At 35.3% G+C, this 14,723-nt stretch overlaps 1 protein-coding gene across 1 annotated transcript in view; it reads right to left on the minus strand.

The window, feature by feature from the left end:
• Nucleotides 1-5,766: 5,766 nt before the first annotated feature.
• Nucleotides 5,767-14,723, minus strand: part of LOC145660863 (phospholipid-transporting ATPase ABCA3-like) — a 118,794-nt gene continuing 109,837 nt past the window's right edge. Inside the window, exons 13-14 of the mRNA XM_081726290.1 lie at nt 11,441-11,657; nt 5,767-7,464 (exon numbers count right to left, since the gene is read on the minus strand). Coding sequence (XP_081582416.1) covers nt 7,201-7,464; nt 11,441-11,657 — 481 coding nt within the window. The 3' untranslated portion in view covers nt 5,767-7,200. The remainder of the gene's footprint in view (nt 7,465-11,440; nt 11,658-14,723) is intronic.

A 14,723-nucleotide genomic window follows, 5' to 3' on the forward strand; every position in this document is an offset into this window, starting at 1 on the left:
AACAAATATGGTCGTCTAAAAGCTCTGGAGTACGATAAAAAAAAGTTATCAGATTGACGTAGAGAAAATTTCTTTCGTGTAACTTTTTTCTGTGTTACATATTTATCTAGATTGTATCCCAATAATTTCTTGTGTAAGAGTAAGCCAGTAATAACAGAAAGTGATGTTAGGGGTTGATTACTTTTCCGCTAGGAAACCACTGTTTTGTTTCTAAGTCTTACAAAACTAAAGTTTCCTAGATTTTATGTATATATATTAAAGCTTTGAGAGCAATCAATTATGAAAACGGATGGAATGTTTGGATTTCTTTTGTAGAATGGGCTTGGCTTGAGAGTAGAACACTTTTCTAAATTTAATGATAAAATCTCTTAGTCTTGATGCTAATTTATTTCTTTTGGTAATTTTATTGTTGTTGAATTTAGCGAATGTTCCAACGAGATAAGAAATTTCTGCTCTCATCTCGATTCTCGTTTGACGAGAAGTACTTTTTTATAAATTCGAGGTGAGACAGCAAATCTCTCGAGTTTCGTGGGAAGCACTATCCAAGTCATATCTCCAACACTTGTTTAGTGTTATACGCTTCATAGTATAAGAACTAAAAATTATAAAGTGACTGTGCGAACATAGTGAAGATCATTTATCAATGTTCAAAGATACACAAGTGATTACACAATAGGCTATATTCCAAAAATAAATATTATCTAAATGCTGTTATATCATACATCCTTCGTGGACCTTTCGAGACAAAGGTCTATTCTGACAGCTTCTAAATGAAATTAAGAAAATATATCAGGCATAAATTTTGAACATAAATTTACAAAAGTGACGAGATGAGATAAACTTTCCGAGAATCGAGACGAAAAAATTTTTTGGGGAATCGAGACGAGATAAAAATTTCTACAAAATTTACGGCCACGAGAGGAGACGACAACACTAGTTTCAGTTCAAAGTTGAATTCGGATCTATGGAGCATTTCTCTCAAGGCGATTGATTACACCCAGATAGCACAGAAAAGTGTTTAAAAATGTTTAAAAGTTTGCAAAGGCAAGCTAAAAAGTTTGCAAAAAACTTGCCTTTTCAAATGAGAAAATTTGCCGAAAGTTCAATGCAAATAACGAAGTTGACGCTGGCTGAGTTTGCAGCAAAGTTGCCTCAGAAAATGAAAACATCTGCCAATACAAACGAAATGTTTGCGACTGCACAGCAAGAAAATTTGCCAGGACTTTGCTGCAAATATTTTGTGCAAATTTTCTTTGACAAAATCTCCGAAAATGAGCTGATAAATTTGGTGAAAATATTAAAAAGTTTGCAGCAACATTGCAGAAAGTGTTTTCACGATCGCAAGATCATGTTTGCTGCAAATGTATCAGGTAATGTTTGCTGCAAATTCATAAAGTGAAACCTAACTTTATGAAACATCAAAACTTTTATAATGTGGATCCGTCTTTTCTTAGTGGCAAGCATTAAACATCTTTAGCTACTTGCCAAAGATAATAAACTTACGAACGATAAACGCACAGACAAAGGATATCGCAATTTATCTACTTACTCAACGATCATATCCCTGTACTTACTCTCACACACATTCACAAAATAACGTCAGGCTGCCTGGGTCAATAAAAACATCTGATAAGTTAGTTGATCTGGGAAGTGAGTTTACTCTGGAGTCCTCTGGTGCATTGGTTTTTCTCGAGTCTCACTTTCCGCTTGTTTTGTTACAGTTGATGTAGCGCATTGAATTCTGGGTACGATGCGCGTGCACTCGGTAATATCATCAGATATTTGCTTTCAGCAAGTTTTTCGAAACGAGTTTTTTACAGAGTTGCAAACTGTTCGCGACAGCAAACTTTCAACGCTATTTTTTCAAAAAAGATGCAAGTTAATTGCAGTGGTGAATTTATTTTTACAAATCAGCGAAAATTTGCAAATCATATTGAAAGCTTTTAATAAATATTAAGAAAATTTGCCTTCGCAAACTTTCAGATTGTTTGCTCCACTAAACGAAGCAAAAATTTGCCGCAAGTATTTGTGCTATCTGGGCAGTATCACACTTATAAAAGCAGTGTCTGCTAATCATCCAATCAACCAATTAGACGATGATTTTCTCCACAAGTGTGCTATTGTGCTTTAAAATTTGCATGAAACACTAATCATTACTCTAACGGACAATTACGCAAGGTATGTGGTATTACTTTATCAGACGGTTGTATCAAATATAACTCAATTAACACAGTAGTAACAAACTTTTGCTACTTTAAAAGGTGTTTCTGAACAAGAAGAGGTTTTTATGCACCCTGTAACTAAGCTACAAGAGGTCTACGTTCAATGTTAACTTCACACCCCTGTGTCAACTTTCGGAATATTCCATTCTATTAGTTTCTCAGCGTAGCTAAAGGAAAAGTATATGAATGACTGAGTAGAGTTCTCCGTGGTTGAATGGATAAAGTCATGGTTCGATAGCTAAGAGGTTCATTGTTCGAAACCCGTCTCGGAAGCTGAAGATTTATTAAAATTCTTAATTCCACAGACCTTAAGGTCTTTCATTTCGCAATCATCTGTTGCTCTAAATGAAGTTCTCCACCTTAATTCGACAACGTCAGATGTGATCCTCGTAGTTCGGAAACTTTCTTGCTTCTATTTCACAAAATCACAAATTTCGCTAATATGGACGCTGTCTGATCATTTTTTCTCCAATTCTAACTTCCATATGTAAATCATCCCTCACTGTCTCCATATTTGCATATCTCTTTCTCAATGTCGCCCACTATGAACGCACATGGCTTAGAATCAAATCTTCGACTCTTGATAAACATTGTAAGCGCTCTAGCAATGTGCTATCATTACTCTATAGGTTTGCTGTAAATTGTAAATTATGTTGGGGGGAATTCTCTGCCGACGTAAGAGTTTCTCTTTTCATATCAGTGTTTTATTATACATTTGATCAAAAAAATGTGTTTATCAAACTTAGTGGAGGAGGAATTATACCCTCCTGTCCTGCCCAAACGAAACTACTTGAAAATTCGCTTGCTATTACTAAGAAACAAAATGAAATTAAGCATTGAATAATACTCATTCCTGTCAATAGTTTTAGAGCTCTGCACTGTCTTGATTGACGATTTCCATAGATTTCACAAAAAGTATCTTCCTAGCTTGATGTGGCATACAGTCTTTGAAGAAGGGAAAGAATTCAAATAAAAGCGTTTATGAAGCTATGGGAACATTTTGAAAAAGTTTCATTCAGGCTCTAAAGAGGCATTTCAAAACAAACGAATGAAAAAGTTGGTTTTAGTGCTTTAAAGTTTGTAAACATGAATCCTGTTTTTACCGTCTGAATGAAAAAAAAATATATTACGTCACACAGACTGCTTTAGATAAGGAGAGGATGAACAGAAGGGAGTTGGATTAAATACCAGAAGCAAGTAGTCCATCGAGACGTGTGTTTCTGAATGCACAAGAGTTTGTTAGTAATTTGGACTTAAGCTTGTTGTAACGCTTTCGTTCTCGAGCACTGTACCCCTACCTTATAAAAGGTAAGGGACCCCTGTACATACCCATATAATTATATAAGGTAATAAGTCTTCATCAAAGAGGACAAATTATGTCAAAAATCTCCAAAATTTGCTTATTTTTCAATTTTTGCCCATGAAATGGAACTAGGTGGATTACTCAAACTTACAGAGGTACATATCCTAGTCCTGTACTACCATACCAAATTTTTAAATTTAGGAATTTCCAAAATTTAAGGGAGTGGCCCTAGGTATCCCTGCCAAAATTTTACAGGTGGGTCAATGTTTCCCTGCAAAATTTGGAAAATGTGGTCCTATGTACTCTTGACTATGGTCCCTGGACATGGACTATGGCCCCTGGACCAGGGACCCAGGTGCACACAATTTCGATAGGAACCATCCTACTAATAATGAAATGGTTTGAAAAACTAATATCACTTTGACTTAGTAGTTATCGCTACTTATAAAGTTATGTATATCAGACGTCAAAATTATTTTTGCTGCTAGAAATCTATTTGTCTGCGAATTTCAGTTGCAATAACTGAAGCTTATCCAGTCATCTTTGTTTTTGAGAAAACCACTAGCTTAGGTTGGCGGAAGTTTGCGTGTGGTAGAGGGATCCATGATGTCTTTAGATTGCAGATGGCGTTACTTTCATTTACATCTGCTCTTGTGGACAAATGATTATGTTGGGTGCTCTTCTTTGGTCTTCGCGAGGCTAAAATGGAAGACATGGGTGTAAGGGTAGGACGCGGGAACAAAGTCACAACCGACTCCCTGGGTACATTCGAGCTCGCCAAGGCCTGACAAAGCTCGCTAAGACCCAGAGAATATCGCCAGGTGTATAACAAAATCATACCAATGTTGATTGTGTTCTTCGATTGCCGTAACAATGTGAGTCATGTGTACGTAGAGGAAGGACATAAAGGATTTGTTTTTAAACATTTTCCGTCGTTTATATGGCACTCTGTTCGAAATGACCAGAACTAAGGACTTTAAAGCCCCGAAGACTGTACTAAGATAATGATTCCGTTCATGCAACTCACTTGGTTGTTCTTTCTTAGCACAGCACAAAATTTCGATGTTTCGTCAAGCTTCCTACTTTCCGGGTATGGCCTCGTGAGACTTTTGTGTGTTTGAGAAAATAAAAAAAGTACCAGATAGAAACAAGCTTTTGCATCCAAAGGGAGATCTAGTGCAACGCAACTACTGCTTTCGTTGCACTTCCCGATGATGGGTTTTAGGGATCTTTCGAGGCCTGGAAAGACTACCAAACTCGGTGGGTGAAAGCAAGAGCGAACTAGTTTGAAGGGGATTAGGACGATGAAAATGACAGGTGAAAGTATTGATTTTCCGGGACCATCGTTGAATACTTTCCCAACAGGCCTCGTATCACCTGTTTATATGTTACTGAACTAAACAAATCTATAAAATTTTATGGAAGCAAGTAATATTTTACACTTTGTGGAGCTCCTTGCCCAGGGCTATAACTATAGGTCTCAGGCGAGTTACATGCCGGGTAGTCATATTGGGAAGGGCGTCAAGAAAGGCATGTAACTCATTAAAAGCAGATCGATATTTAAAAACACTGTTTTCTATTATATCTATCTATCAACATTTAAAAGAAACACAGTTTCGGAAAGTAACACATCTGTATTCATTCTATTGTGAAATGCAGTAATTTAACAGTAGATTATGTTCTTTTGTTCAGCATCCTTTTCAGCACCAATACTATATGAGACATAGAGCTACAGAAATTCCGCCTGGAATCGAACCGGGTTTCCTACACCAAAGGTGTTTACACTACCCACATAGCCGCGAGGGAGCCCACAATAATTTATAGATGTATTGCCTTTTCCTTTTTTTATGGACTGTATATCAATATAGAATTCTTTTGTTGATAATAGAAGTTCATTTTTACTTTGTATAACAAAACTGAATTAGTTGGTTTAGTTTAGTTTGAAAATTTAGTGTAACTTTCAATATATTTTCTTTACTGAACTAACGAGTTTTAATAATAAATTCTTTAAGAGAAACAATTTATTTTTTCTCAACCGAAAAACTATATAATAAATATAGTATCCATTTTAAGAAAAAGCGCCATTTTAGAAGCAATAATAATAATAATAATAATAATAATAATAATAATAATAATAATAATAATAATAATAATAATAATAATAATAATAATAATAATAATAAACTGTTATCATAATCTTTATTACTGTAAAAAATTATACAGTCATATAGCCATTAATTGGTCACATTTTAAATAAATATATAAATTGACAAATCATGTAAGATTATATTACAAAAACTTGTAAAACTTGAAAAGACATGAGACAACATACAATAATAATTCATATGAAATACGTATTGCTAGTACAACATTCTCTACATACATAAGATTTCCTAAAGGAAAAGATTTATTCATTTCTAACACAGTTAACAAATCGATTTTTAATTTCAGAAAATTGTTTTTTTTTATGTAAAAATAGTACAAGTTTTTTTGTTAACACTTGCAGTACTCTTGTAATGGGGTATAAATCAAGGAATCATTGCATGAAAAAAAGACAGTAATTTCTACAATTGTGTGATAGATTTCTGATACACAACAAATCAATCAGATCAATCTTATGATGAATTATATTATGAAAAAATTTGATGCCTTGTAAATTTCTTCCTTCAGTAATGGATAGTAAATTGTTTTGAAAGTATAGCATTATCAGTTAAATTATTGAATTTAGATTTAAATGGAAGCCAAGTTAATACAGCTTTAAAATCTCTAGCAACCCAATGAATGAGAGTTAAATTCCTTCCGGCTTTAGATAAAATTTTACTAATATGCTCATTAAAAATAATTTATTATCCATTACAATACTCAAATATTTGATATTCATTTCGATTACGATTTCAATTTCCTGATAATCAAATCTTGATAAATTGATATATTAGTTTCTCTCGAAGATTTGCTTTTGTTCATGTTCAGAGGCAATGAATTATTTTTGGACCATTAATATATACAGTTAATATCTGCCTGTAACTTTACATGATCATGAGAACTTTGAACTATACGAAAAATCTTAAAATCATTAGCCTTAAAAGAAAAGAGCAACTCAAAGAATTACCAATATGACTCACTCAATAATAATAATAATAATTAATAATAATAATAATAATTTCATTAATGTAAGATTTCGGGGTTTGAAATGAGAAATTTGATGGAGAAATCTCACGTGGTGCTATAACATTTACACACATCGTAGAAGAGCAAGCGCTCAATGAGTAAGTTGCACTATGAAACCAACCCTCAGTCACTATATTGAAATGATTTAATTCACACTTATTATTACTTTGTCGTCATCTTAATCACAAAATAATGATACCCAAGTTTGGAATGGGATTGACGATAAAGATTCCTTGAATTATTCGACGTCGAATCCAATCATTTGCACATTTCTAATTTATGGAGTGAGAGAAAGGGAAGCCAGTGCCTTGGTCTGTGTAGAAAGGTCCTAGTTGTAGCACTATTCCGCCCTGCTGTGAACACTGCTTTCAAACCAACAACACTTTTCCAATTATACGTAATTCGTATGAACCCAATAAAAGCAATCACAACAGTCACTTCTTCTTACTGGTTAAAATGCTAATAAGAAGCTTTCAATGGATGTTATTATGTATTTGTATTACATAATTACACTGCAACGGGCATTGCGTCATCCTCACGTTGTCCTCTGACTCTTTTGTAAATCGCTTTGGCTCTTCTGGTTAGAATATTTCCTTTGGGCTTTTTCTCTTTTCCCTGGTTCCGAGCAAACAAAAGGAACACTTGTTCCAAAGTTGTTTCAGAAACACAATAATCTTCAACTACTGAATAATCCTTTCTTATCTCTTCCATCGCAGAGAATAAGTTCGCCAAAGAAGTATATGGATTTGTTACGTGATAATGTAATAGACCCTGTGAAGATTTATAATTTTAATTAGAAATGTTTATTATTAGACTTTTAATAACATATTGCAAATTTGCGGTGTTAGTGACTAACTTTAACTGCTTTCCAAAGCAAAATTAAACTATCTAGATTTTATTTTCAAGGAATTACTACAGAGGATATAATATGAAGACAACTATCTATTGAGAAGAATTTCCAATTCGATTTCTAAAATCTTCATGTCACAAATAATATCCTGTGAGTAAAAAAATCAGATTCGTTCTAGATATCTTCCTGACCTAGCCTATAACCTAGAAATTATCAATCCTCTTTCCCTTCTTTCTTTCTCAAGGATGCTCTTATAAGACAGTCACTTAACTCTCTGCCTTCTATCATTAACGACTTCATAACAAGGAATTGCATAACTTCAGAAATGTTAATGAATTATAGATTCCTATAATCTACTGTATAATCTACGGATTAGCACTACCTCCAAAAGTTATTTGACTTCCCACAACATATTAGTAGACTATTAGACTATTTGAAATACGTATAATATTACATGAATTCTATATTCAAAATTTTATATGCACAGATTTCCAATATATATATATATATATATATATATATATATATATATATATATATATAGGGTGGGTCAAAATAAGTGTTACAAGCCAATATCTCGCGAACTATACATCAAATAAGAAAAATATTAAGAGTCGGTGTACAAGAAAATACAGTGTACAGAAAAATATTAAGAGGGGCCTAAAATGAGTAGAACACGAGGTTCCCCCGCCGCCCATTTTGGGGGAGGGGGTGTAGGTGAAATTTTCAAATGGGAACGTAGGTCGAGTGATACCTCGTTCAAAGAGCTTGAAAGATTGAACGCTTTTTTTTTTTTTTTTTGTAGGAAACAATTTTTGATATGGGGCACCGTTTTCAAGATGGCCCCCCAAAATGGTCCTGTATCAGATAAAATTTTCAGTACTTACAAATCAGAAACGGCTGAGTAGAAAACGGTGAAACAAAAAATGAAAAAGAAAAAAGACATTGGCAACGTGGAATGGTGTTGTTACGGTGTCCCCAGGACACCCATCATGGGGCCCCGGGACCAACTTAAAAATTAGAAATGGGAATATAGGTTGAGTGATACCTTGTTTGATAGATCGTAGAAAACCAAACAGCTTAGTAGAAAATTTGTTTTGATTTCGGGCAAGCCTGTTTCAAAATGGCCACCGAAAGTGGTACCAAATTCAGATACAAAGCACAGTGTTGCACGCATTACATTGTAACAAGCATTGTAAATTGAGTGTTACACGCCAATATCCCGCGAAATATGCATCAAATAAGAAAAGTGTTAAGAATGAATGTACAATGCAGACGGCCTAAAATATGGGTTAAACACTAGGTTTTCCCGCCCCATTTTGGAGGAAAGGGTGTATGTAGAATTTTCAAATAGCAATATGTGGTGAGTGATACCTTCTTTGATAGATTCTGAAATACCAAAAAGCTTAGTACAAAATTAGGACCTCGTATTTGACCCATTTTTTAGGCCTGTCTGTATTGTATATACATTGACTCATAACATATTTTTTATTTGATGCATAGTTCGCTGGATATGGGCTTGTAACACTTAGTTTGAACACTGCGCTTTGTATCTGAATGGGGAACCATTTTCAGCGGTCATTTTGAAACAGGCTTGCCCAAAATCGAATCAAATTTTGTACTAAGCTGTTTGGTTTTCCATGATCTATCAAACAAGGTAACACTCGACCTATATTCCTATTTGAAATTTTCAAGTTGGTCCCGGGGCCCCATGATGGAGGCCCTGGGGACACCGCAACAACACCATTCCACGTTGCCTATGGCTTTTTCATTTTTCATTTTTTGTTTCACCGTTTTCTACTCAGCCGTTTCTGATTTATAAGTACTGGAAATTTTATCTAATACAGGACCATCTTGGGGGTCCATCTTGAAAATGGTGCCCCATATCAAAAATTGTTTGCTACAAAAATTGTTCAATTTTTCAAGCTCTTTCGAATGAAATATCACTCGACCTATGTTCACATTTGAAAATTTTACGTACACCCCTACCCCAAAATGGGGGCGGGGGGAACCTCGTGTTTGACTCATTTTTTTAGTCCCGTCTGTATTGTGCATTGCTCTTAACATTTTTCTTATTTGATGTATAGTTCACGAAATATTGGCTTGTAACACTTGTTTTGACTGACCCTGTGTATATATACTGACGTGCCACCGAATTAGGCACATCTGACAGTCTGAAGTTCTCGCATTGCCACGCCCACATATACGTTGCCCTCATATACCTTGCATTGAAAGTATAAATAGATAGAATCTCTGGCTGCAAGACACAGTAGTCTTGAGAAACTGAATGGTGAAAGCATTAGATTTAGACGTGTTCCATCGAGGGCAGGTTGTTGGAGCTCCATGAATGGAATTCCATTTCAGAGATTGAGAATCAACTGGTGTCCTCGCGTATCACAGTTGCAAGGGTATGGCGAGATTATACAAATGGAGGGAAGACATCCATGAACCGGTCACAGTGCAAAGGTCAGTGTGACCTCAAGGAATGTGGACTGCGCCGGCTGAGCCGTATTGAACTAGTAAGGTCCAGAGCCTGTTGCAAATCACATTCCAACTGAACGAAGGTTCCATGCGAATTGTTAGCGCACGGACAGTTCAACGTTCTCTGCATCGTCTTGGCTTCAGATCTCGGAGACCAATCTAAGTGCCTCTGCTCACAGGCCGCCATCGGACACCAGTTGACTCCTTGTGTGGGCTCGAAGACACAGGTATTGAATCATGGAATTGTGGAAAAGTAAAACCTGGAGCTATGATTCCTGATTCTGCACTGATGGGAGAGTCCGAATCTAACGACAACAGCATGAAGCCATGGATCCCGCATGTCAAGTTGGTACAGTGCAGGTTAGTGGTGAGTTTATTACGGCCCGGAATGTTTTAGTTGAGCGTCATTGAGATTATTAGTTGGCGTAAGAGGAACTCTGAATGCCAACCTATATGTGTAAACTGTACATCCTGGGGGACCATGTACACCTGCTCTTGACAATGATTATGCCAATGGAACGTGCATTTTCCAGCAAGACAACTGTCCAGTCCACAGATCCTACATTGTACAGTTGAGTGTTCGAGGACTATTATACCGTCTTTCAGTTAATACAAACCCCACCCGCTGTCCAGATTTGAGTCCAGTGGAACATTTTTCAGATGTCGTTAAAAGGATTGTACGGAGCAGACAGGCTCTATCAGTGAAGATGGACTAGTTGTGGACCGCAGTTTAGGACGCATTGCTTCCAAGGCCTTTAGACGATGTCCAGAAGCTGGTGGAGTTATTATTCTGCCTTGTTGTTGCAGTATTTGAGGAAAGAGGGGTCGAACGGCACTAGGTGTGTATGATTCAGTGGCATGTTAGTGTATAGGGTGTACAGTGTGTTAATAACGTATACAGACAAACTATAAGAGGTGATTCCTCACATCAAAATAAGACAAAAAATTCATATGGAACTGTGAGGAAGTGTGAATAGTGTCAGAGCTAGAGCTGTCCAAAATCATTTTTAAAAAGCTCAATTTCAACACGCACTATTTCAAATTCGAAAAACCGTGGAATGGTGGTCCATATTAGCGTAAAGGAAGTCTGTTGAGGCATGTCTGGAAATTATATCCTGTAGGGAATACCTTGGATATTCTTTGCACGTTTATAAAATACACATTTTCGTTTTCATTTCTATGACTTTCTTTACTTTGAAATGAACCACTATTTCGAATTCAAAATAACGCGCGTTGAAATTTAGCTCTTTCACGATTTTAGACGTCTGTAGCTCTGAAACTATGCACTTTTCCCACAGCCCATATGAAGCTTTTATCTTATTTTGATATGAGTAATCACTTCTTACAGTTTGTCCTTATATTTCATAACGTACTTGTATATAAGATCAGAAATAAAAAAACAATCCGTTGAATTACCTGGCGTTCATCTTTCAATATACAAGGTTGAAGATTCTTCTCAACAGTACGATTTAAGGCTTTCAAAATGTCTTCCTGCGCTGCTGGTTTCAGCTTTATTAATATAGTAAATCCTTGACAAAATTTTGACTTCAAATGTTCGATGCTACCAAAACACACAAACTGTCCATTTACCATAATACCAACTTTGTTACATAATGCTTCACATTCTTCCATGCTTAAAAATAAATAGATAACCTTAGTATCAATTATTACATGTTAAACTTGCATAAATATATTTTAATACTTCTTGTACGAAATAAGTTTTAAGTAAGTTTGAAAAATATTTTAAGAGCTCCTTTGTGGGCAAGCGCATTTATATAGATTTTACATCATAAATAACAATAAAATAGTCAAAAAATACAGTGTACTGAAAATAACAATAGAATAGGCTATTAACTTTGACAGTTTTAAAATTGCCTAGGTTCAACGTTGACAAAAATAATAATGCAGGAACTTAAAAAAAAAACTCTCTCTTCCCTTCCTCTATTGAAAGTCTTTGAATAAAATTTTCTGGAACAAGTCATTGAAGCAGCGGAGGAATATAAAGACTAAAATTTGTAAAAAAAAAAAAAAAAAAAAAAAAAAAACTACGTTAACGGGGGATGGTTCCCGGACCACCCACTATCCGGAGTAGTATTCCAGACAACTATTGCGAAAAAAATAACGGTTTTTCGGTTTTGAAGAGAACATACAGAGATTTTTTCAAAAACCGGGAAGATTATAAAACAGTTCCGATTTTCAGAGAAAATTGTTTCGAATTTAAAAACTGTTGCGTTTGTAACTGAAGTCGATTTTTAATAGAAAACCGAACCGTTGTTTTTAGGAGAAAAACGAGTCTGTTTAAAACCAAAAACGGTTTTGGTGAATTCGGTTAGTGACAGAATTTAAATGTTTTAGAAGAGTATGGTAAAGAAAATTAAACTTTAGAGTTGACTTGCGCGCCAGTTTATAATTGTTCGTGTGTCTACCGTAGCTGGTTCGTTCAGCTAGCATATTAACATAAGTACTAGCAACCCTACCTGTAGCCGATGACAAAAGCAGAAGCATGCACAGATAAGATTGTCAGATTTATTCTCACTCAAATATCAGTGTATAGAAAAAAAATCTTTTTAAAATGGAGCTACTTTTGCAGTAGATACACAAAGAAGTTAAGACTGACTGTTAGAATAACAATAGAGGTCTTACGATAAGGTAAATTTGGCAACATGAGCTCAGTTGTTGCCACTTCGGTGGAAGCGGGATGACAGTTTTGATTCTTTATGATCTGTGATAGTTCAGTGAATTTTGTTGTATGCGTTTCTTCTGCTTTGTTTCATTTTGTTACATTTTCTGTTAGAGTGATGCCGTGCGTTGTTTGTGTCTCATTATTAGTGTTATTAATTAATTTTGTGTTTAACTGCTATAGTTAGGGTGACGAGACATACTCTTTTTAACAGTATTATACTCTTTTCGAGGTTCATATACTCTATACTCTTTTTACTTCCCAAAAATATCGAATTATACTCTTTTGTGGTATTTTCAATTTCATTTAACATTTAATGCATTTTCCCATTGAAAATCGTATTTTTCCCTGTAAAAACTTGGACGTTGACAACACTGTTTAGTACTTCGTAGTAGCAGACCCGCTGCGCTGTGCTGCGTTTCTCGTCCTCGTTGCATTGTAGGGTTGCCAGATTTTCTTTTTGTAAAAGAAAAATAATATAACTAAACTGTTTTTTATTAGTTAGTACTAAAACTATAGTAAAGAGGCAAAATTAAAGTGATATATTTATCCAAACTTTCAACGTTTTAATTACTAAATTGTTAATTAAATTGATTGAGTACCTGAAATGATTTATATTTTCGGTATTTATATCTGGTATTCCTACAGTTCATGGCACGGGGTTTTGTTTTCCCTTCAAAGAGGACTAGCTCAGGAGAGTAATGCTCCCGGAAGTAGGAACGAAAAACATAGTTATGATTGGTTGGCGTTATCTATGTCTTGCCAGGTTGCATTCAAATAGCAGAATTCAAACGATTGTTGTTGTCGGTCCTCGGAGCTCGCTAGCGCTACATGCTAATAACGAAAACCTCTTTTGGTGTGAGTTCAAACCCGGCCCGAGGAAAGTTTTTTTTAACATTTTTTTTACATTTTTATAGCACTTTTTACATTAAAATAATACGAAAATAATACTCAAAAATGTGATTTACTTACTTTTGTGCAGATAAGTAGTAGTAGTAGTAGGAACGGGTTAGAAGCCCCGCAGGGCTCGTTTTGTTGCCCTTGTACTAAATGATACAGATTTTGTGACCAACTTAAAACAACTGACTAGGATAGCGCGTAAAACATCTGGCTAGAGTAGCGCGCGAAAAAACTTACTTCCGGGAGTATTACTCTCCCGAGCGGGTCGTCTTCAAAGTGAGTCAGTTCTTGGTAGTGGAAATCGCGCAGTGATTATTATTCTAATTAACGTGCGTACGTACACTCAGTCAATTATATTATTCGAGGATTGGAAGGATTTATTTTATTAACAATGTCGCGAGGAAAATATCAGTATAATCAAGCGTTTGAAATAAGCTATCCTTGCATTAAAAGGGCCCGCAGTAACGATGTTTACAAAGCATGGTGCACAGTATGTAAGGAGTTCTCTATAAAAAATAAATGGAAATATGATATAGAACAACATATAAAATCTAAGTCGCACATTGAATGCTCATCAACTTCCAAAGCAGGTAAGTTGGATAGTTTTTTCACCACAGAATCTTCAGAAGAGCTACATTTAATTTGATTAGAACTTGTGTGGTCATACCATAATGTTAAAAATAATCACTCTTTTAGAAGCATGGACTGCACTAGCAAACTTTTGAAATCAACACTGAATAAAAAATTTGCATGTGCGAGAACGAAAACGGAGGCTTTGTTAACAAATGTGGTGGGAGTGTGCTCAGAAAATATTTTAAGTAGGCTAATAGTGTTAAAAAGGTTCCTTTCGTTGTTGTTGCTTGTGATGCTTTTAATCATAAAGCAACCAAACTCATGCCTGTTTTAGTGCGGTACTGTGAAGTAGATACTGATATTAATGTAAAAACATGTCTTCTAAAAATTCATAGCATATCAAATGAAACCTCGGAAACTGTGTCGAACGTATTAATGGGTACATTACGTCAGTGCAGGTTGAAGAAAAATGTTTTGCTTATCGGTTGTGGGGCTCATATCCTTCACAATGGAATTTCTGTGGCGTGTTCGAGAGTAATACCGATC

Source organism: Thermobia domestica, chromosome 9, assembly GCF_964235325.1.
Source record: "Thermobia domestica chromosome 9, izTheDome1.hap1.1, whole genome shotgun sequence".
NCBI classification, from domain to species: Eukaryota; Metazoa; Arthropoda; class Insecta; order Zygentoma; family Lepismatidae; genus Thermobia; species Thermobia domestica.